Below are 25,712 nucleotides of genomic sequence, written 5' to 3' on the forward strand. Positions count from 1 at the left end.
AAAAAAGCAAGGAAGTACAATGTGTTACAAGATGCTGTATTGGTTTATCCCTGTTTAAAGTTCCATTGGGAAATAAGATGGGATTTGTTGTTTTTATGGAGTTACACTGAATTACCTCCTTCGTTGGCTGTTTTTAGCAGCAAATGCACAGAGTATAGGGAGAAGATGGCCACAGCTACCAGAAGGATACTGCAATGGAAAAAGACATTGAGGATTAGCTACATGTGATGTTATCAATGGAAACACAGTTGGCTGGTATAAATTAGGCAACCCTGAAAATAATGTCACTAATGGGTCAGACAATTGATTTTATATAGAAAGCAATAATAGCCTGGAGCGCTAAATACAACCACCATTAGATGCAGTACTAATGGTATACATTATTTTATTAGCAATCACTCAGTTATTTCAATATTTTTGTATGGCAATATTTACTTCTGCCAACCATTTAAACATATTTTAATGCTAACATGTTTTAATGTAGTTTTTTATATCATTTTTGTACAGAAATTAATTTATCTGTAAAGTAATTCCTATTTTACATATTTATATATTTGTCAGTTTATATAAGATAATATAATATTATTCAAAGTGGATATTGTCTCATAATTTAATCTAGTTACATTTTAGGCTATATTACCACTAACTTCACTATTTTAAATGTTGTACTGGTTAGTTTTGAAAAATTAAATATGAGCTTAAGTTATATCTCAAATGGAATATCTTCTCATGCTGTATAAATGATTTCATTCCCATATGCAGAGTGAGCAGAGGATGGAGGTAGTCAGTAGATGATCCTATTACCTTTCTCCCTCAGCTCTGTGTATTCATAGCGCAGGTGAAATTAATCTTTAGGTCACTGGAGACTGCACTGGGCACTGCAGTCCACTCTCAGGTGCATGTGACTTCACTAACTCAGCTCATTACATCAGCCAAAGATCTTTAAGTCTTTGTAAAAATGCTACTTATGGGGCTTGTATTGATTGATAGCTTTAATCTAGCTCTAACTGTCCATATCAATTTTAGAAGAAAGCATTGTGATAGATACAAGATACAGATGTATAAAAATACATATACTAGACAGAATATTTTGTTCTTTGCAGAGGACATTCTGTTATCCAAGCAATTACCTTTGAATGATAGTTGTGCCAACTTAATTTTGCTATTTTGATTTCATCGCATTGTGTATATTGTAAACCCTGCCTCTACAATTGGTCCTGGGAGTTAAAAATATCTTTACATAATCAATTGCCTTGACTGTGCCATCAAAATTAAGTACATCAGAATAGTTTCAATTTCATGCCTTAATCTTTTTAATAGACACTATCTTTTCTTTCTGTCTCCTTCCTCGATCCTCACTGTAAATACCAGATCGTTTTCTCATCTATGACACTGCACCACGCCTCCCATTCATTACCTAAGTTTAAGCTAATACACGAGAGCTTCAGGATTATCCCTTTTTTCTAAGCCGCTTCTACGGCCACTCCTTCTGTTGGTAAATACAAGAGATGCCATTTGTTTGAGTCATGCACCACACAGTCTATTACTATTACTACTTTGTGGTGTTACTACCTTGTGTTTCACGACTACTATAAGTTACAATTTACAGATTAGGTGCAGCCTAATTGTGTAGTAAAACATACTGTGTCAATAATGGTCAATGGCCACATGATGGGCAACATTGATTTGAATAAGTTTGAACTGTGACCTTGACTGTTTTATATTTACTTGTATATAGTTTTCCAATAACCCTGTCTACATCTATTAACAATAATATGGTAGCATTTCACATCCTGGAGCACCATTTGGCTCGCATTCCTAATACTGCACTACTTAAAGGGGGCGTTGTTGCCATCTCATTTACACAGCTGTTGTTCCATGTTTCCACTCTAAAAAATGTACATTTTACCTGTTTATCTCTCTCAAACATGATAGTAAGGTTTAAAATCTTTTGACCCTGAGGTAATCTTTGGACAAGAGATACTTGGCAGTGAAATGGAAAAAACCGACCCAGTCCTAGACACAATCACACCTGTCATTTGCGTCAGAGTTTTTTTTTCTTCTTTGGGTACACATTAACTTCCGGATTCTGTGATGAAATACCCACATGGTTTCCGACTCAAATACTTTGAGTAAATATTGAATGTAGTAATGTTGGAAAGTCTACAATTTGTTTAGTGTTGACTACTCATTTGAATTTTAGGTATTGTAAGTCCTTTATACAAAATGTAGTATTTTTTTTTTGGACATGCAAATAATTAAAAGAGATGAGTGAGACTCACATATAGGTAATACAATACTTGCATCCCATTGACTGATGTTGAAATGCTAACTGTTAAATGCTACTAATAGAATCTATTTTACAAGCTGTTTAAGTTTTCATTTTTGTCCCATAAAAGTGCAAAATTATTTTTTCCTCTTTACCACATATTCACAATTATGCTCATGTATTATAAGTTAACCTTCTATATTTTGATAATACTGCTTAAACAATGTTGATTTAGAAATGTGCTAAGTTAATTACATAAATAAAAATATCATTTACTTACACAAATAGTAAAATGCCAGTGTTTGCCATGGCGTAGGACAGTCCGAGGATTCCACTACCCATGATAGCGTTTCCCAGGTTGAATACTGACATGCCAAAAGAGGCGTTGCCCTGATGCTGTGGAATAAAAACATACATCAATATAAATGTATTTGGACAAAACAAGAATAAAGAACACACTACAGTATTTAGCTAAATATATACACTAAGTACTTTATTTACCAACACAATAGACTTACATATTCCGTCTCATACTTCTTCTTTCCCAGGTTGCCATCAGGAAGAAAGTTCTGAATTTCTGCTTCTAAGTCTGTGCTGTAAGAGCTGTAAACAACATCACAAAACAGGTTTAGTTTATGTTATATATTTGGTTGAAATCTTGATGTAGCTAATATTGAGGTAGCCATTTTGTCTCACCCTCCCAGTGGCACTTTCTTGTCCTGATAACCATAGTCGTTGCTGTTACTGCTGGAGTTGTCATCCTCCGGGAAAGAGTTCAAATGGTTCATCTCAGTGGGTTGTTTCATTCTGCAAAATCAAAATCCAAAATTAAATACACTGCCAAGTCTAAAGTCGCTATTGTTATTCTGAATCAAGGTGATAAAACCAAAAATAGCACAATAGCAAGTGAATGCACCTCCCAATGGATTTATTTATAACAATACTATTTCACAGAGAACATTGTAGAACGGCTTTCGGCATTTTTTTTTTTTTTTGACCAATTCCTTTAAAACCTATGGACATTTATAATTAAATGGTAACTTGCAATCATTCTATACACGTATTTTATAACAATGTATCTCTATGTATCAAATATATTCAAGGCTGTGTAATTCTTGTCATTCGCCAGAGCAAACGCACATCACAGCCTTTAAAATCTCAAATATAAGCAAAAACATCCTTTGCGCACAATATTTCTCCCAAGAAACAATTCAAATATCTATTTCCTTCCATGTTTTGGTCACTTTCTTTATTTTTCAGCTGAAGATTACATAAGCCTGATTCATGACTGCTCGTTCACGTTGGAGCTTCATTAATATTCATAGCGTAGGTATTCAAACGTCTTAGGAAAACTACGCACATGCATTCTCACTTTTTGCCTTTTTTCTTTACAGCATGAGTATTTTTATTTTTTAAAAGCCAACCTATTATTTTAAATATTAGAATTAAAAAAATACATAGGTGTTTCGCGCACGTTTCCCTTTGCGTTTCCTTTTAGATAAATACTACAATTAACAATACAATTTTCCCGCCCATTTCAAACACATTTTAAGTTTCTATTTCGCCCTCGACGGATTTGTTTCCTTTTGCGCTCGTTCACGCGCAGAAACCATCAATATTTGAGTGAGGAGCGCGCGCCGTATGCCCTTCTGTAGCGCTTGTGTCACGTGACGCTCTCAACGGGAGGGGGAGGGGTGGGGAGGATGGAGGATGGAGGAAGGAGGAAGGACAGGGAGGGGCGGGGCGGGGGGGATTTCACCGGCGCGAGTGGAAAAATACCAGAAAACCGGCATCTCTCCCCAGACATCTCCATTCAGACGCACACTGACAAAAGGTGACACAAATATCACATAATAACTCGTGCTAATTTCCCGCTGGACTCTTTCTCATTGTTTATAATCAACTTATAAAACGGCAGACATCCGTTTATTGACATTATAGGAGTCACCGGCGCAATGGAAACAAAGGCACGTGTTGGCAGTCCGTACATGGGCAGACAGACTCTCCCTTAGGATCTTGACTCATTCAGTATAATGACAACCAATAAAACTCATATTTGTTTAAATGTGCTGGAAACGTACATAACCATGCCAATAGCTGCTGCACCATCATTGTCACACGCCTCTTCATTATTTATTTAATTATTTAAAACAAGGATGACCTCCTAAAGAAACGCCCGAGGAAATGGCATAAACTCAATACTAACCAATTTTACACAAGACAACAATAAAACATTTTCCCATAAATACAAATAGCAATAGAATATATTCCATTTCTTGTGCTGTCATAAAGTACTAAAGGCTATGGGAAACAATGCAGTCATATGAATCACAGACAGAGCCACAATTCCACGCGTAAAACATGAGTTAAATCATAATATAATTGTGTTACTGATCAGAACAAGTGCGACTGAATATTTGTCTGTTTAAAACTCTCAATTGTTTTAGTTATAAATACAGGGAAGAACCACTAAACCAGGAGAATGCCAACTATGCAAGCACGAGGTCATAAAAGCCTAATTGTTACACGCCTTAATCCGCCGTTACGCACGAGACAGCAGCTGAACGAACGCTGCAACTAACCAACAATATTATTATTAGCAGTTAACAATCTGGTTTCAAATATAATGTTAAGTGAGAAAGCCGTAGTAAGTTTCCTATGTCGTAAAAAGCCAAATAGAGGACTAGGAAACGTGCCGCCTCTACCGGCAAATGGTGACAGACTGACGAGAAGTGAGGAGGGACCGGCGTGCGATGCTTACCTTCTGAAAAAGACGAATCCTTTTGTCCAAATTAGCAGATGCGTCACAGAAAAGCTGTCCAGGCAAATTAGGTCTTCCAAAAACGTCTTATCCTTGTAAATATTTGGTTAGATAAAATTTTAAAACGACCGGGGAAAAGCGTGTAGCGAAAAAAAATGTGACTCAGTAGAAAGTCGTATTAAAATCGAGTTCTATAAAGATTACAAAGATGAAAAGAAAATGAAATTAAGAGTGTTTTGATTCAATGAGCGGTATTTGGTAAAGAGATGCTTCGAGTTCGGTTTGGAGAGAAGCTTCTGCCGGAGGAGGGGTGCGCCGGGTTTTTATAAAGATGAGCATTGCATCAGCCTCAGTGCAAAAGGGAAAACGAAGAGACGGATAAGGGAGGGGGAGGGGCGTGGCTACGTAAAGAGGGCGGGGCAGTGGAAGTTTTACGCTCGGTAGTCTTGACGTGGTTTTGTGTACAAACAGAGGCCTGCTGCTGAGTGACCCACTGCGAGGCTCTCCCTCATGGAAACCAGAGCGTACCACCACGGACAGGTACAGCGAGTACAGACAAAGAATAATAAGGTCTGGCATAATTATATTGCTAGAACTAACATTGTGTAACATCAGCCTATTATTGTTTAGGCAAATAAAATAAAAAAGTAGGATAAATGTATTTAACAAAAGATCAACAGAAGGGACCATAAAATAAATAAATAAATAAAGAAAGAAAAATGTAATAAAAAACACATAACACAAACCAGAGACATTTATATTACACAAATCAGAGACATGTGCCTAAATGACCTTGACTTCAATAACACTGCACTCATCAATATAGACCCTCCATCTGTATCGGGTCTCATGGCGTTCTCCTCGAGGAATGTTTGGATTTCATAAGCACAAGTATAATTGGTTTATATCTGATGGGTTTTGCTTTACCATTATTCTATTACAAACAAAAACAGCAAAACACCCAGGTAGGTGCCTTGAATGCAGTAATGGATTAAACATATCTATCACCATGGACACAAGCAGGTGACGCCACAGGGCTAAGTTACATGTTAGGTATGTGGAGAGGCGATCCAGCTCATATAGAAAGAATGTTTTTGCACAGTATTTTTGATAATAAGAATGGTCTAAATAAATGTCTTGATTGAAATTTGTTCTAATTATAGTTTCTGTGGTAGTGTCTCAAATCCAGAAGGCTGCTCGTTCAACCCAACCCTTGCAAGTGTATTCAATCCACCTTGCTCCTACTGTCTCTGAGTAAATGTGAGCTATGATATAAGTGCTTCCAGTACTCAGGGATGGGAAATAAAACACTGTGTACATATATATTATACTCTTGCCCTTGTAAACTGTCAGTGAGCTCAGTTTGAATCCATTTCCTGATTTGTTTTGTTTGGTTAATGCAAAATAGAATTAGAGAGTTATATAATATGAAAAAAACATTATAATGAGTTGTATCCTAAACAAATGAGCAACTACTACTTACAACCGCACTGACTGTAAACACTGACCAAGTTATTGAGACTGCAGTGTCCAACCTTCTCTCCCTGATCTTCTCCTTTTGATCCTAAATGTTTCTTAAGTATCCTAATTTCTTTGTCAGTTCAGATCAGAGGATATGGGCAGGTTCAAAGCAGACCTCACAGAGTTTAGAAGATCACAAATGGAACGCTTGTGTCATGTGACGGAGGGCGGCCATTTTGCTTTGGTTCTCACACTTGGGTCAAGTTTCAGTGTCAGATTTCCTCTGGGTCTGTGAACGTTTCTGCTCATGCTTCATTGATGAGGCCATTGTCACTGAACTGGGCTTTCATCACGGAGAGTACTGTAAGGCGCTGGTACTCATAATGCAACTTTACAACATCTCAAGATAATGTCCATAAATATACGGATTTTGTTTATGTTACTGCATGCTTGTTATAGCAATAATAGTTTCGAGCTACTTATCATAAAACTACATGTAATATTATGTCATTTATCACTGCAGATTTCCATCATTTAGTACATTTAAATCACTCTGGAAAATCACCAGATATTGTCCAGGGTCCATGGTCAGGAGTACCTAGCTGACAGAATAGTGTAGATCAATCAGTATTTCTCAAACTGTGGTACTATACCTCTTGTGGTACATGTGGCCTCCTGCAACTCATTGATTTTTTATTATAGAGACAAAACTGTTACTGTTTTTCTCCTTTGAGTCATTATTTAGAACTACTTTAATCATAGTTTTCTTAAAATATTTGGTGAAAAGTTTGAGAACCACTGTGTTAAATTGATGGGCAGAAATGGGATTGAGCACAACAAGACTCAGTTTCAGCTGGAGGTCATGTGCACAAGAATGGGATTTTTCAAAGTACTTTCCTGAATGGTGAGCTGTGAATGAGCCTGACCTGGCCGATGAAATGTCAGGTTTGAAATAAAGAGATCTTTCTTCTGCTGCACATTATGTAACGTCATTATGTTTTTAAACTCTCTAAAATGTCCGTGACCCTCACTTGTGATCTTGTGACTGTTTGAATAGCACTTTTACCGCCACTGTTCATAATGCCTCAGGTCTAAACAAAAAGTTGCGTTGTCTTTTTTAAAAGGGTTGGATAAAATCGTACTAGATTGATCAAAGTAAAAGTTATGTCTTAAAACAATGGCCAGTAGTACGTTTGACCTCTTGTCTATATTTGAAGAAAAATTAAAAAGAAATACAAATAAAATAAAAACTTAAATAATGGACATACTGCATATCAAAACCACCATGAATTTCAGTTAACACATAATACTCTGACAGGGGAATTGTAATACATTTTTTGTGTTCTAATATAAATGTATGTATAGGTACAGGTTGAAAACCATATTTGTGTTAAGGGTTGCTGCAAAACCACTTTTATATACAGTTAGGATTGATAGGAAAAATTGCACCACTGTACCAGGACCAAGCCTTGTTATCTGGCCTCAGAGGTTATAATACTCCCTACAATGGAAGCATGGCCAGACTTGAATGGACAATACTATCGCACTGTATTGAGTGTTCATATCCCCGGTCCGATACAGATGGTAAATAAACTTATGTTGGCATTGCTGAGTCATTTTCTCATTAGAATAGATTATAAAAATGCCATTGTCACGATTGGTAGGTAATATTCTTTGCTTATAGTGCAGCTCAACCTCACAAAAATCTTGGAAACGTGCAAATGTTCCCCTTCAATGCAGATATAATTAATTTAAAAGTGCTTTTCCTTTGAGGCACATGTGACTTGAAATCCAGGAAGCAAACCTCCATGAAAGAACAAATGAATAATTGAATAGTAAACAGTGAAAGGGCAGTTTGATAGACCTTCTCTCTCCGACTCAATAATCGGACTGCATTCTTGGGTCCACAGTCACACATGAGCACTACTGGGTGTGTGCGTTGTGTGTGTCTTTGTGTGTAGCTTTAGCAGGTCTAATACGGATCAGGAAACTGGGCCGTGGCTGATGGGGTACACACAGGGGCGAACTCTCACCTCTTTCAAACAGGACAATTGTTCAGGCTCAAAGTATTCAAGAAAATACCTCTGCACTAAACTTTGAAAAACTGGTTTAAGTGATGATACTTGTAAAATGTCTTTCCTTGTTCCTCTTGTCTTGTCTGCTCCTCTCCATTTTCATGTTGTTCTATGCTACAACCATTCACTGCAGCAGCAGACTCATCATCCCCCTAAGCCTCTCCATCTCCTCCTTTCCATCAATGTCCAGGCCCCAAATATACATTTTCCCAAACAAATTATATCATATTCACACTTAATTGCACTGCTGATCAATCAAAGCACTACTGAATATTATTTAATGAGCATGGCGCACACTTTGTTGATTTGAATCATTTCGTGCTGGTTCAAATATGTCAGGCATACTTGTTAGTTATCTATGAATCAAAGAGCTATAGCAAGTAGTGCATAGAATAAAAATATAAGTTCTAATGGTAACAAAAACATTAGAGCAAAGGAAAAAGGATTATCATCATAAAAGTATATATAAATGTTTACATTATAAAATTTACACCATTGTCAGACTTTGCACAAAATAAAATGTGTAAATATCTACCTATTTTCAGTATGCCCTCTCTACAATCCACATTGATCTCTGATGGTAACCTTTTGTTAGGACAGTGAAATCAGGGAAATGTAGTAAAGCAGTGTGTTAATTTTTTACAAGGTTGCACCAGAGTTGTTCATATGATGTTTATTTGTATGTTTGTGGTAATAAAATATAGTTTTTGTTTGTTATTATATGAATGGGGAAAACAGCCTTTTTTCAACTTTGGAAAATATGTCCAATTGAATGAAGCAGAATTCCTTAGGTTTGTTTTTTTTGTTTTTTTGTTTTTTTTTATTATTCTTAATTTCCGTTTAATTTAACTTTTGTAAGAAAAATGCATTAATGTTGTGAACTGCAGCAAAAGATATACCAATAATGAGGCTGCAGCAGTTTGAATACTGAATGTGAACACACCCAAACACTGCATTAATAATAGTCCATATTTCTTCTGGCAAATACTTTGTTGTTATAGAAATGCATCATGTGACATTTCCGAACAAGAGCTTCTTTGTACAAAGCTCTAACTGTGGTCTCAATGCTTTAACAATCGTTTGAAGGCGTGGAAAAGGGAGTGTGGATAGTGCTAATTACTGCACGTCGGAAGTCAGTGTAAGTTAGTTTGTCATAGAATGACAAACATAAACACTGTAGCTATGGCATGAGTCATGGGAAATACAGGTTGGATACAAAATTGATAATACCTTAAAAAAACAGCTTGTAGTGAGCAAGTAAAATGTAAGTAAAACAGAAATCTGATTTTTAAAACAGCAAAAATATGGCCATCACTCTATTAGATTGTGGTATGTAATAAAAGAAAAATGTGCTAATATAGTATTAGCAGTTCATATCTAAAACACAGCTCATTGCTTAAATTGTAAAAGAATGCATGTTATATTTGTATCTCTCACATGTAAAGTTCAACATCATGTCTTTAACATAGAAACATTATTATAGTAGCCTGTATGCAAGTTCTATTGTAGTGCCTCCGAGCCTCATAGTAAAGTGTGAATACACCCAAATACTACATACCATTGTTACCGGAACTGCTTGTCTTACTGAGTCCATAAAATTGTTCGTCAGTGCTTCAGAAGTCAATTTCAAACTGGACTGACAATGTTTTGAGGAGTGGGTCATTACTAAAACATGTTAAAATTATCCAAAAGAGTCTCAAGGTATGTTTACACTCACGCTCCAAAACTTCTCAAAAATGTAAATATAGAGAAAGTTTTGGACACTTTGAAGCCAAGCTCATCAAACAGGTTGAGTGAGGGCTAATCTACATGTGGTTTGACCTGCAGTGACTTTGCTGTGAAATGTACTGACGACATTGAAGGTGCACACAACACAATTCCATGATTACCTTCAAACTTACCATTTGTTGTTAGACTGGCCTGCCCCTGTTATATTCTCATAACACCACTAGATGCTATCTACGTTGCTGCAGTCTCATAGTGTGCCAGTTTTGGCCTGACAGAAGAAGAGCTGAGCGTACAGGTGAGCCTGAACAAAGACCAGGTGAGGGGTGAGCGGAGAACAGGTTACACCTGCCATCTGCTGGTGAAAAAAAATACACTTAAAGATGGCAGCTTTAACTTGTACATTTATCATCTTTGCATTGGTATTTAATGTTTTGTTATAACTTACTTATATATCTATGTAAAAATGCCTGCAGCCTATTGTCTTTCACTTTCCATTTGAATGCTTGGATTGTGTTTCTGACACCTCTTATTGACTAAGATGGGGAAAGTGAACAAGTCTGATTACCAACACAGCAACAAAATTATGCTTAGTATTTATTGACAACATAAGCGTTTATTGATAGTGAGAGGACAACTTCATAAAAAATAAATAAATAAATAAAATTATCATAGCCATTTACTGTCTTCTACAGTCTTCTAGTGGATTTTATGAAGGAAAGATGGAATAATATTTTGACTGCATTAAAATACTATTGGCTCTTGAAAACATGACTCAAGTAATAGTACAGTTAAGGAAACTTCAACTGAAGTAAAAGTAACTAAGTACCATTCTGGATGAAACATCTGATTTCTAATTTTTGTAATTCGTCATTATTTAATTTTGTCAACATAAATGTTTCTCACTTGTAGACTTAATCACTATGAGACTGGGACCCAAAACTTTTACTCAAGTTCTTGAGTAACAGTGTGGCATCTGAAAACTACTCTGAGAAGTACAATTTTATTTAAAAAGATCAAGTAAATATGCACATGTAATGTATCTGACCCCCCACCTCTGACAGTTCTGTAATTGCATCTTATTCATCCTCATTCACCCTGCACAGGGAAAATGACCTGTGGTGGTGTGTGTTGATTGTCTTATAACTCTGTGGTTCATTAGATGAAACCTCCCGCTGTGCTGTGTCCAAACTTTCACAGCATGATCCCGTTAACTTTTCATTTTCCTCGTCTTCCAACCAGGGATTGTCCGGCTCACTTGGACCCTCTCACCTCTTCCTGCTGAGGGGCTTCTAGGAACACTCGATCTTCACGGACCATCTTCACATTACAATATAAACACACTAGGCTTCCAAGAAGGAGATCTCATTAAAACAAAGGGAGAGGGCACAGAGTTTTTGGAGATTGGAAACGCTTAAGGTGGAAATCTACAGGTTTAAATGGGTTTTTCCCACTGGGAGCCAAATTCAGTTTCTTGTCCCGCATTATCCTGTTCTTTACTTTACTGGATATAGTTATCATACTGAACAACTCTGTAAGATTACCATGATACATAACACATACAGACCATAGCCAACAGTAAAAGTAATAGTAATAATAAATAAATAAATAAATATTAATGTATTATAAATAAATACATAAATAGGTACAGTAGTGATTGGTTTAAGATGCCTATGACAGCATAAATAAGAGAGTTTTTGTGTCTGTTTCTCCTACATATTGGGAAATTGTATCTGCGGCCAAATAGGCGCAGTTTGAACTCAGCTCACAGGGTTTCACTAGAGGCGCACTGTCTAACTTTTGTGGAGGGAGTCCGCTACCCGCTTGTCTCCATGGAGATAGAATTGTTTTGTGCAAAATGCCCCTCAGTTTTGAATTAAGCATAATCTTTCTTGCATTTGTTCGATTTCACTTGTTATTGCTAAAAGAAATACCTTGGCTGATGCCTTCTTATTGTGAGGGGGCTCACCTTTCCACAGATCTGACCTATGAGTTGATGCTTCCATGTTTTTAGTGTTATGGAAAACTGGAGTACCCAGAAAATTAACTATACTGGCACAGTACAAACATGTAAATTCCCTTGTCTAGAAATCAAGTTTTATTCCCAATGCCATCTGTTCTTCATCTAAACAGGCTGTAGACTGGAGCACATATCAAACCATTATCTCCGTAGAACTGTCGGACGTGTATTTTTCCCAGTCCGTAGTGTAGTCAAAGTTGTTTTTACGTCGCCACTGTCGCAGTCGCTTGTGTTGGTTTGGGATCAGCTCTGCCCCCGTGTCTGAAGGCCCATGGGTGCTGGTGGGTGGGACATGAAAAGATAACCCACTTCCTCTGCACCCACTTGTTTGCCTTTCAGTCTGATGGACAGCAGCATCCTTTGTGCTCCAGTGGTCGCAGTGGCACAGCTCACGTAGACCATGTATATGACGAAGGAATGCATACCACCGGGTTAAAAGGATGTATCAGAGAAATGCCATTGTCCCATTGTCCAAAACAAAATGGAAGAATGCCAGTGTAATCTAGACATGCATGAAATAGTTGGTGAAAGGGACATTTCAGGATGTGGGCAAATGCATATGGGTTTTAAACTTATTTGTACTGGTATGCAGGGCTTGATTTTGCTCATTGGTCATCTATGGCTAGCCCTTTTACAAAATTTACAAGCCAAATAGAAATTTCACAATGCCGAATTTAACTGTGGAAACATCTGATCCTTTACCATTGCGTCACCAGTTCAATCACAGTAGTCAGTCACAGGAAGTTTGGCTTGAAAATAAACCTAATCTTTTCTCATGGCTGATCATGGCTATGCATATAAAATTGTTTAAAGGTTTCTCTTGTGAGCTTTTAGTCTTTTAGTCATGTTATAATGTTGCTACCTCCTCAAAATCATGCCTGGAGCTGTGTTTTATTTCATTCACACAAGTTTGAATAATCCTGGTTTATCTCCAAAGCTCCAAATGTTCCACGTTGTCATGTCATGTAGTGGTAGTTTAACACCTACCTTTTATTCTTAGTTAAGTATTCCAGAGCGGAAAGTATCCAAATGATTCTAGTGAAGGTATATGGAGTTTAAAACACAGTGGAGCACTTCCTGTATTTCCATATGACACAAGGTAGACCAGACTGTTTTCTGATTGAGAGAAGAGCTCAATTTAAGTATGCAGGGTCTGTGTGTTAAATGCATTGAATGAAACAAAACACAACTCCAGGTATATGTTTTTGATGAGGAAACAACATTACGTAACATACCATTATAAGTCAGAAAATAGGGACCCTTTGACTATTGTTAACTAACTATAGCAGAAACAGTGCCATAATGTGAGGCCGTTCTGTATTATTAGGCTCCTGCTGAGTTGCATCAGTCATATTGCAGTGTAGCACTCTCTGGAGGCATGTTCAGTGATGTAAGAATTGCGTTAGTGCAGAGTTAAAAAGTTGATTTATATATATTTTTATATGACACAGGAAATGTATTGTTGTTGACAGTTTGAAACACATTTTAACTTGTCCCAAATAACAGATTTCTTTTGCCATATCAGACCACTGTGACAATGACATTTTACCTATACAACCAATGTTATCAGTATGACCAATGGTACTGATTTGACCAATTTTACATACATAATCAGTATCATAGTAGTAACACAGCATGCATGCACCTGTCTCCAAATTTAAGCTGTGATCCTAATTTATGCAAGAGCTTTGGACAGATAGACTAAATGATTTTATTAATGATTTTAGTAACATATATAAAAATTGGTACAGTTTGAACTTGCTACTGACCAAGCATCCAGTTCCTTTCTAACCCATGTCATATTCCAATTTCATATCCTTCAACATTATTAAACTCACTATCATTCGCATGTGTAGATTTGCCAGCGCATCCCTCGATTCACCGGCATAACCTTAGTAATCCTCTTAGTGGTGGGAAAGTGGTTTAGTGGGCGAATTCTTTATGACAGGAGCACAAATGGGGGATCAGGTTAGCCTTAGGGGCCCCAGGGTGCAGGGAGGGGGCCGTTGTCCAAAAACTTTCCACAAGAGATGGGCCAGAGTTGGACAAGTGAACCCTGTGACTCTTGGTGGGTGGACGGTGTAGGATGTGCTCGCTTCAACAAAGAGATGCAAGAATGAAACAGAGACAAAGAGGCAGGAGAAGTGTGGCAAAGGTCACCCCACACATGGCCAGAGGAAGACACTTTAAGACTTCGACAGATCTAGAAATATGTGAGATGCAATGAAAAAATTGGTCTTGTTTCTGAAAGTTGTGAAATGCGCTTACAAACTCGTGGTGAATAATTAGGATTTGGACTCCGGCAAACATTTAAAAAATAGCAAGTTCTGTTTTTCCACATTTTTCAGACAGTAAAATTAGGTTCAGCTACAACGCCTTTAACTTTCAAGATAAGTTGGTCACATAAAGGCAATAGATGCATGCTGAGGTTAGCTACCAATCAAAGTTACCATGTGTTCTTGCCAACTTTGATTCCTGTTAGAACACACTTCCTCTGTTGTTCGTTCGATTGAGTGCCCCCCCATTTCACTGCTAACCTCTGGGTTCACACGTCATTCGAAGTTAATTGGACGTGGACCGGATTGGAGTTCATATGTGTGTGATGGGAGCCTGTGTGGTTTCACTGAGGGGTGTGGGAGTGTCACAGAGCATCATGGGTAATTAGCATGGCTTTAGCATGAAAGAGTCCAGTCCTATAAAGTGGCACTTGCAGTTGGTGTGAGCTTAACACAATTTGTACAAAAGATAGAACAGATATTTGTGCAGGAGCATGTAAAAATCCATCTTTTATGGTGGAAAAGTTTTCAGAGTAGCATGCACGGAGTTTGCTTAAACAAAATGAGCATAATCGCTTCTCCACAAATCCAAACTTTAACTTGGCCTGGTGGCGTCACTGACTTGTCTCAGTTTAATGCAAGTAGAGCAGTTTAATTCCATGCTGTGAAAATTTCTAAGCATAACAATAACATCTCTATGGAGACAAACAGGTGGTGGACCCTACATCAGACAAGTTTCATAGTGCAGTATTGAAACCAGTCAGAAATTCAATGAACCCAATAAAATCTACTAACTAAACTGTCAAAAGTTTTCATTTCCAGACTGATGTTCTGGTTCTTAATTAGATAAGTTTTGAACTGTATAGATTAGACCTCACTCACCTCTTGGTAGATTAGGCTGTTAGTCTGGAACACACTGTGTGAGGGTCCCCTATTCCAGATCACGTTTGACATTAAAACATTCCAGACACATTGAGCCAAGATTCACTGTGGTCCATTTTAAAATTGGCCAACACCTCCTTTCTCTCCCCTCACCCTCAAAGCATATTGTCTTTCAGATGTACTGTCCTGGTATTTGGATCTCTTTAAACCTGATTCATGGTCAGTCCTTCCGCCGCAGGACTCCAATCTCACCAAAGGGTACAGGAGGGTAATCAGGTTCACCGCACAGGGTAAAATCAGGGCATCACGGGGGTATTAGCTGTACCTCTGGCTAGCCTATCAAAACTAAGCTGCCTGTATTGCTCCATATCAGACATATACCAGTTCAGTGTACACCATGATAAAAAGCAGACGTCACTAGGTTTCCCAGGCAAAGGTCTCAACAGCAAATGTGGCCAGGCGAGATATTGTCACTGAAATAGAATGGTTTCTAAGTGAAATAAAGGAATTGGATCGCTTAGAAATAAAAAAATATATTATTTCCATTGTCAGTTTTTAAAGCACCAAAGAACACCTTTTATATTTGACCAAAACAAGAAGCAAAAATACTTACTGACAAAGATAAACCTGAAAGTATCAAGTTCATATTCTTGACTTGAATTTCATTGTATATTGGTACAAAATGCAATTCGATCAAAAATAAATATATGTTATATTACTACACCTTAATTAGAAGGAAGACAAATCCATAATAAGTAGTATATTGTTACCTAAATATTGTTTGTAAATAGTTCACATTCTAGGTAGTGTGGTCATTGTCTCTGTTTGGTCATGTCCGTCGTGATCAGGAAGTGCTCAACATGCCTTTGCGGTGATGTCTTCCTGTTTGCAGAAGAGAGCCGTGATGCTGGGAAGGGGAGGAGCCATTAACAGATATGACCACAGCAGATATCACAACGGAGTTTGCAAGAGAGTGTGAGTTGCAGAGAAATCTATCGCCACAATTATTGCCACAACTCAAAATAGTTTTACTGCAGTGAAGTTGGAACGGCAATTAAATTCAGTTTTGTTTATATTCAGATCACGTCCACGCTTATGTATCATTTGTGCATATAAGTTTAATTGTCCTGCTTTATTGTGCTCATAGGAAGTGCTGTTGTCTGCATTTTATTTTTCATTTAAACTAAACTAACACTTTAGTCCGTCAAAGTCCATGTTCAGATCTTGAGCTGCAGAATCTTTGTCAGTTCCTTGCTGGATTGATGTGAAGACCTGAGCACTTGGAGGAGGAAACCCAAACAGACACAGGGAGAACATGCAAAATTTGTCTGGGAATTATTTGAGGCATGCCACTGGTTATTCGTCTACATAGGTTGTCAGCATTGAGACATTTTACTTTTTTTTTGGAGTCACAACAATTGCCATCCATCCATCCATTTTCTTCCGCTTATCCGGGGCCGGGTCGCGGGGGCAGCAGTCTAAGCAGGGACTCCCAGACTTCCCTCACCCCGGACACGTCCTCCAGCTCCTCCGGTGGGACCCCAAGGCGTTCCCAGGCCAGCCGAGAGACATAGTCCCTCCAGCGTGTCCTGGGTCTTCCCCGGGGCCTCCTCCCGGTGGGACATGCCCAGAACACCTCCCTAGGGAGGCGTCCAGGAGGCATCCTGAGCAGATGCCCGAGCCACCTCAGCTGGTTCCTCTCAACGTGTAGGAGCAGCGGCTCTACTCCGAGCTCCTCCCGTGTGACCGAGCTCCTCACCCTATCCCTAAGGGTGCGCCCGGCCACTCTGCGGAGGAAGCCCATTTCAGCCGCTTGTATCCGCGATCTTGTCCTTTCGGTCATTACCCAAAGCTCATGACCATAGGTGAGGGTAGGAACGTAGATTGACCGGTAAATAGAGAGCTTCGCCTTCCGGCTCAGCTCCTTCTTTACCACAACGGACCGATACAGCGACCGCATCACTGCAGACGCTGCACCGATCCGCCTGTCAATCTCCCGCTCCATCCTTCCCTCACTCGTGAACAAGACCCCGAGATACTTGAACTCCTCCACTTGGGGCAGAGACTCACCACCCACCCGGAGAGAGCAAACCACCTTTTTCCGGTCGAGAACCATGGCCTCGGATTTGGAGGAGCTGATTCTCATCCCAGCCACTTCACACTCGGCTGCAAACCGCCCCAGTGCCTGCTGCAGGTCCTGGCTTGAAGAAGCCATCAGGACAACATCATCTGCAAACAGCAGAGATGAAATCCTGTGGTTCCCAAACCAGGCCCCCTCCGGCCCCTGGCTGCGCCTAGAAATTCTGTCCATAAATATAATGAACAGAACCGGTGACAAAGGGCAGCCCTGGCGGAGTCCAACATGCACTGGGAACAGGTCTGACTTACTGCCGGCAATGCGAACACAGCTCCTGCTCCGGTCATACAGGGACCGGACAGCCCTTAGCAAAGAGCCCCGGACCCCATACTCCCAGAGCACCCCCCAAAGGACACCACGAGGGACACGGTCGAATGCCTTCTCCAGATCCACAAAACACATGTGGACTGGTTGGGCATACTCCCATGAGCCCTCGAGGACCCGATGGAGAGTATAGAGCTGGTCCAGTGTTCCACGACCAGGACGAAAACCACACTGCTCCTCCTGAATCCGAGGTTCGACTATCGGTCGGATTCTCCTCTCCAGTACCCTGGAATAGACCTTACCGGGAAGGCTGAGGAGTGTGATTCCCCTGTAATTGGAACGCACCCTCCGGTCCCCCTTCTTATACAGAGGGACCACCACCCCGGTCTGCCATTCCACAGGTACTGTCCCCGACCGCCACGCGATGTTGCAGAGACGTGTCAGCCAAGACAGTCCCACAACATCCAGAGACTTGAGGTACTCAGGACGGATCTCATCCACCCCCGGAGCCTTGCCACCGAGGAGCTTGCCAACCACCTCAGTGACTTCAGCCAGGGTGATGGACGAGTCCGCCTCTGGGTCCCCAGTTTCTGCTTCCTCCTCGGAAGACGTGACAGTGGGATTGAGGAGATCCTCAAAGTATTCCTTCCACCGCCCGACAACATCCCCAGTCGAGGTCAGCAGCTCTCCACCCGCACTGTAAACAGTGTTGGTGAAGCACTGCTTTCCCCTCCTGAAGCGTCGGACGGTTTGCCAGAATCTCTTTGAGGCCGTCCGATAGTCCTCCTCCATGGCCTCCCCGAACTCCTCCCAACCCCGAGTTTTTGCCTCTGCGACTGCCCGAGCCGCGGCACGCTTGGCCTGCCGGTACTCATCAGCTGCCTCAGGAGTCCCACGAGCCAACAAGGCTCGATAGGACTCCTTCTTCAGCTTGACGGCATCCCTTACTTCCGGTGTCCACCACCGGGTTCGGGGATTGCCGCCGCGACAAGCACCACAGACCTTACGACCACAGCTACGAGCAGCCGCATCAACAATAGAGGTGGAGAACATGGCCCACTCGGAGTCCATGTCTCCAACCTCCCCCGGGATCAGGGAGAAGCTCTCCCGGAGGTGGGAGTTGAAGACCCCCCTGACGGAGGGCTCCGCCAGACGTTCCCAGCAGACCCTCACAATACGCTTGGGCCTGCCAGGTCTGTCCGGCTTCCTCCTCCGCCAGCGGATCCAACTCACCACCAGGTGGTGATCAGTTGACAGCTCAGCCCCTCTCTTCACCCGAGTGTCCAAGACACGCGGTCGGAGGTCAGATGACACGACAACAAAGTCGATCATCGACCTCCGACCTAGAGTGTCCTGGTGCCACGTGCACCGATGGACACCCTTGTGCTCGAACATGGTGTTTGTTATGGACAAGCTGTGGCTAGCACAGAAGTCCAATAACAAAACACCGCTCGGGTTCAGATCGGGGAGGCCGTTCCTCCCAATCACGCCCCTCCAAGTGTCACTGTCGTTACCCACATGGGCGTTGAAGTCCCCCAGGAGAACAACGGAGTCCCCGGTTGGTGCACTGTCTAGTACCCCTCCCAGGGACTCCAAGAAGGCCGGGTACTCTGCACTGCTGTTTGGCCCGTAGGCCGACACAACAGTGAGAGACCTGTCCCCGACCCGAAGGCGCAGGGACGCGACCCTCTCGTTCACCGGAGTGAACCCCAACACGCAGCGGCTGAGCTGTGGGGCAATGAGCAAGCCCACACCAGCTCGCCGCCGCTCCCCGCGGGCAACGCCAGAGAAATGGAGAGTCCAACCCCTCTCAAGAAGACAACAATTGCCGCAAATCTGAACTAGTATTAGATGTTGACAATTCTGTTTCTTTATATAATGTTTGAATATTTGAATACACTGCAATTTCCCTGGGGATTAATATGGTTCTTATCTATCTAAAGAGTCTGCCACCTGCTTGTTTCCATGGAGATATTATTACTTTCACTTAAAGGTTCCTCATTATGATATAAAGGTTATATGTGTCAAGGGAGAATGATCCAAGGTATCGCTTTAACTTTCTATCTCTATGGAGACAAGCAGGTGAAGCCATTAGTTAAACATTTTCAAGGTATTTTTGAGCGACAAATACACCTGTAAATGAATAAATGTAGAATGGATAAGGTTAATGTTATACTGTGGAACATTCCAGCCAATGCAATAACATCAGCACTGAACAGGCAAATGGTGGATCCTACAACAGAAAAGTTAGTGGACATCTAATGATTATATGGCATGGATTATACAAAATAGCAGAGAGTTTATATAGTGAAAGAGGAAATGAATTTAGCTGGTAAAAAAAAGAGGTTGCAGAGCATTGGGGTAGAGCAGCTATTGCACTGTGAGCTCTGAAACGGAAAAGGCACATAGAGAAGTGAAAATATTTATAGCATTTTATTTTTATTGTTAGCCATTTCAAATGTAATGGGCAAATTGTTTTCCCCATTCAAAAGTTAGAATTTCATAGTTTGCATGCAAAACTTGAATCATGAAGATACACAAGGAGTAACATGTTTTTATTTGAGTCTGTTGTTGGCTTTAATTATATATAACTATAATTATTTTAATATATTAATTTGTCATATTGTCGGTACTTCACATAAACCTTTTCACCTTATTCTGAAAGTTGCTGTGGGCCCTGCCATTGTCATTTATCCATCCATCCATCCATTTTCTTCCGCTTATCTGAAGCCAGGTCGCGGGGACAGCAGTCATTTAGTTTTGGGTATTGTTTTGCATGGGGCTGCTGATCTTGATAGCAGGTTCTATACAGACAACAAAGATGTTTTAAAGCCTCCCAGAGAATTGGTGCATTTGTGACTTGTTGCACATAAACACTGAACATTTGACACAAATAGCAGCAAAACTTTTCATAAATTCTCAATTGAAATGAATGTAATTCTGAATTAACCGCTACAATAATGTGCAGTTTAGTAGCATTTACAGCAAAAGTGGGTGGGGTGGAATAACGTCAATAGAAATTTGCAAACCTATAACTAGATTCAGGCCTTCTATTGGACCTTCAGGTTCACGGGTCTGTTTAGTGCAAACACATCCATGTCTCTATGGACAAACCAAGGCCAAAAAGAAGTGTCTTTCCAAGTGAGATGTGAAAAATCAACTCACCTCAGCTCAACTTGGCACTTTGAACTGAACCATGCTCTACCTAACAGCACTCATTCAACCACCACATGAATGTGAGACAATCCTGGAAACAACATAAAAGTGTTATGAAATGAGCCCAAAAATGATATAATGTGCCTTTAATATCGTCACATTAATTATATAATCACTACAAATTGGTTATTTGTTTATTTGTTGCCATTGAGTTACAAGAAGGTTTGGTTTGGCATTATATTTAAACAGAAAAATAATAATAATAATTCCAGGAAGTTTATTGTCATCATGTAACGTGATTCATGCATCATCCTCCTGGCTCTGACCTGCTTTCACTCAGGTGTTACAGGCTTATTCATGAACCACACTGACCCAAACCAAAGCAGGTCAAACAGGCTGTGTCTTAACAGCCCAAAAGCTCTGCACCAGGAACAACTGAGCTATTATTCACTAATCAAACACTGAGAGCTCTGCCCCATTTGTGGTCAAGGGTCATAACATGAATAAGACAAAAATCATACCTGCGCTGTAAAACAGGAATATGGATTTAACAGCTTCTCCAAATCAGGAGGATGAAAAACAAAATCATAATTAATGACTATAACTTTTAAAATATTTGTAGTTTACAATTACGTGATATGTGTGGTGATCCCATTGGGTCCATGCAGTCTGACTTACATAATGTTACATAAACCTAGGACCTTTATAATGACACATGGATTTAATAGTAAGATTAACCTCAGACAAGACTGAAAGTAGATTTTGTGCCTCTAGATTGAATTAACAGAGCAATAAGTCTGCAGAATTTTATACAATATTACATGGAATTCAATGGTGACACACAGGTGGCTACAACAAGTTACAGGTAAGATCAATGGAGGGGCAAGCATGCGCACTCACAGTAGGGAGGTATTTCTTCCTATAAAAATATATGGTAGATAGATATTTTGAATGCACTGCTGCAGAAAATGTCAAAGCAATTAACATCTTAACAGAGATGAGCAGGTGATGGACCCACTACCAGAAAACTTTCATAGTGGACAGTTTAATTTTCTTTTATTATTTATTCTTCATCATCCCTAAAACAATGGCAAGATGAGACAATAGCAAAACAGGATGTATCAGGTTTTGCACTGTTATATTCCATGTAGTTGTCACCAGCTGACCTGCACATCCCAGACGTCATCAACCAGATCCCTGATGAACCTCACTGTCCTCACCCAGGGCTTTCCCACTATGGTCATTTAGTGTGCCCAGAGTAAAAAAATTAAGCATTTATTTTAAATAGCATCTATGAATGCCACAATGTTCATAGTGTAGCGTAATGAGGGGCAGTCTTCATCTGAGTTCCTCAGATCAAACAGGTGGAGTCTGAAGGTTGTTGCAAAAACACAGACTACACTCTCTCAGATGACCATGAGCACTCTGAAAGACCACAGGTGCAATGCCAAGGCCCCACTTTTAATCAACGAAACAAAAAGTTTCAAAGACAAACTTTCTCTGTTCCCAAGCGACAGGTGAAATGTAGATATAACTTTGCTGAGTCACTCCGAATCACTTGAATATGTTCAAGAAATGCACATTCATGCTCTGTATTTGCTTCCATGTAGATATATTTCAAAGTGCATTTGTTATGTGTCATCTTGTGGCATTATGTAATGATTATTCATCATCGCTTTATGAACAAGCACATAGCCTATATCTGGCATAATCATTAGGCTTACTCTATTATATTTGAAGTCGGGTTAAATGGTAAGACATGACTTTTGTTTTAACATTAGCATCATTTTGTTGTAATATGAAATTTTAAAAAATAGTGTGGAAGACCTAAGGAAGTCACATTTCATATAGCCTTCAAAGCACTCGAAGTGTTTTACATCAAGGAATCACTCACCCATTCATACACCATTGAACAAAGACACTAGGGGCGAAGTGGGTTAAGTGTCTTGCCCATTTGTGGGAGGTGGTATTGTACTGCCAACCTGTGGGTCAGTGGATCTGAGTGCTCAATCAGAGATTTATGTTGAGAGCAGGAATCGAACTGCCAACTTTATATCAGTCTGGTCCCCACACTCTCTGCGTCAGGTCTTGAACCAGAACTAAACATGACTGTGCAATCAGATTTGTCTTTGTTTCAGTGGCGCATGAGGAAATGAAGGAACTTATGGGATGCTCCAAACGCAATTTCGTTGTTCTTCTGTGACAATGACTACAAATAAATTGAATTGAATTGAACTCATTGGACACCTCATCATTTTGCAATTGAATCATATTTGTGTCACCTTAGATTAACAGGATTCAGTGCTTCACTTATTGATTCTGCAGAAATCATAGCCATCTGACCTCACATCTTTGTAAAGTTGGAGAAGTTTGTATCCCAGGCAACAATAAAATAAAACGCCACAATCAAATATAACTTCAAACTTTCATTTTGTTTTGGCCTTCAGGTTTTAATGCACATAACAGTACGCAGTGTGAAATGGGGGTGAAGAGTGGAGAGAGACATTCAGCAAATTTAGGCCAGCACAGAGCCTGGCTTATGTGCTGAATAAACCCATTGGCCACAGTGCAGCCCAGAAAATGTGATTGACAGCTGAAGTCTGTGAGTTTCATTATGGACCACACTGCATCTAAAGCTGTTTCCTCAGGTGCTCCTCAGACACATTCATTTATATTAACTTCACATTTTGGGCTTTATTGTGTCTTATTGCATCTGATATACCCAGAAGTGCTGAGTCAACTTTTCAACCTCAACTTCACCCGGAAACCTTAAAAGTCATCTAGATCTTTCTAATAATAAACTACTTTCATTTTCGGATTTGATTTAATAACAAAACATAATACCTCATATAATGTTGTGTCTGTCTTATCCACTTTTAGCCTGGATATCACTGTCTGCTATCTCGTTTATGACATGATTACACAAAACTTTATGAGAAAACTCGATGGGAGCAGAGATTGTAAACTGTAGCTCCATTTGAACAAAGCCTCCAAACTGAAAAAAATGCTAATACAGTAATGCTGTAAGCCAATGGGGTTTATGCATTCTTTCCACTTACATACATAACGGCATAAGGATTTTTAGCAAAGATTAACATTTCGACCCATAGTTTAACCCTTTTGTTGACAATGTTTGGTAACAACAATTTAGTAACTTCTGTCTACAATATCTGAGATTTTTTTTTTTGTTATGAATAAGAACTAAACTTTGAATTTGAAATCAAGCACATCATGGTATATTTACTTGAATGTGTGAAGACATTTAAAAGGACATATGATTTTGACAACATGCCTAAAATACAGCCCATGCAACAATCTCATTCAATGTTTTTTTTTAATTTATTTTTACTACTTTCTACATCATACAGAAGATGTCAAATATATGAAATAAGATATATGAAATGATGTATCTTACTTCATACAATTGATGTTTTACTTATGAATCTAAAAAGTAGAAATTAGTAAACCTAAAAAAAATAATAATAAAAAAAAAAAAACATTAAATGAGAGGGTTTGTCCTACCAAAACTAGCTCCACTTGTGTAGTCAAACCTAGCTAAGGCAAAATGGACTCACACCCATCTGCATCTGCTCTCATGTTATATAGAACATTTAAAACAACTTCAACTAACCAAAGTGCTTCACATAAAAGTAACAAAAAACAAAACAAAACAAAAAACAAATATACAGATAACACAGTATAAAGGAAAATAACAATAAAACAAAAAGATTTCTTAGTATTAAATGCCAGGGAGAAACGGTATTAAAGACTGAGAGGATCTGACAGGCAGAGATAGGCTGTTCCCTCAAATAAAGGGGACCCATAGAGTGCAGACATATAAATATAGTAACATTTTGCACCCAATATTAAAATGGAGCCAGTGCAGGTTGCACAGCACAGGAGTGATGTGCTCTTGTCTCTAGTTTTCGTCAGCAGACAAGCTGTAGCGTTAATTCTTTAAGTGCTGCAGGGAGCCATGGTCCAGTCCCACATACAAAGAATTACATTAATTCAGACATGATGTTACAAATGCATAGATTGCATTTTCAAAATCCACCTGTGGAAGGTAGGTTTTTACTTTATCAAGCAGCCTCAAATGAAAGAAGCTGTACTTTATGACAGAGCTTCATGTGCTTGTCCTGTTTGAACACAGAGGCCACAATCACCCAAAGATTCCTCACTACAGGGCAACAATAAGAGGACAGAGGATCAGTGAGACCGCCGTGTGCTGTCTGCATCCAGTTATAAAGTGTTTTATTGTCAGAGATCCAGGAAGTGTGCATTAGTATGCTTGTTATTGCTAGCATTATTATGACTGCAAAACTCCACTCTGGCCTCTGAAAGTTGGGGCAATTGCTTATAAACTCATGCTATAATAGTGACAAATAACTTTGAACCTCTGGAGAAAAAAAAAATTATTTCGATGTTTGCAGGTACAGCACCTTTAAGTGTCTTGCCCCAATACACGACTTCAGTGTGGAGCTCGAACCATCAAACTTTGGGCCTGGTTCAAGATCAAGAAAATGTTACCTATGCACCTGAGTATTTACTAGGTATTCATGGCCTCTATATCAAACTATGTATTGTTATTGCCAATACTTTGAGAATAACAAAGTCCATATGCCACAAAGCTGAAGCCAGTGAAATGTCATTGTTTATATTCTATATACCTGGCACAGCAGATTT

The 25,712-nt window shown here is 39.7% G+C and overlaps 1 protein-coding gene across 2 annotated transcripts in view; it reads right to left on the minus strand.

Annotated features, from left to right (window-relative positions):
- Nucleotides 1–25,712, minus strand: part of slc38a4 (solute carrier family 38 member 4) — an 87,393-nt gene that overhangs the window by 5,833 nt on the left and 55,848 nt on the right. Inside the window, exons 1-5 of one of the 2 annotated variants that reach the window (XM_033990223.2) lie at nt 5,031–5,206; nt 2,966–3,076; nt 2,788–2,872; nt 2,550–2,665; nt 116–189 (exon numbers count right to left, since the gene is read on the minus strand). In XM_033990223.2, coding sequence (XP_033846114.1) covers nt 116–189; nt 2,550–2,665; nt 2,788–2,872; nt 2,966–3,075 — 385 coding nt within the window. In that variant the 5' untranslated portion in view covers nt 3,076; nt 5,031–5,206. Of the gene's footprint in view, nt 1–115; nt 190–2,549; nt 2,666–2,787; nt 2,873–2,965; nt 3,077–5,030; nt 5,207–25,712 lie in introns of those variants that run through there. The other variant, XM_055231737.1, reaches the window with a different exon arrangement.

This window comes from Periophthalmus magnuspinnatus, chromosome 23, assembly GCF_009829125.3.
Source record: "Periophthalmus magnuspinnatus isolate fPerMag1 chromosome 23, fPerMag1.2.pri, whole genome shotgun sequence".
NCBI lineage: Eukaryota > Metazoa > Chordata > Actinopteri > Gobiiformes > Gobiidae > Periophthalmus > Periophthalmus magnuspinnatus.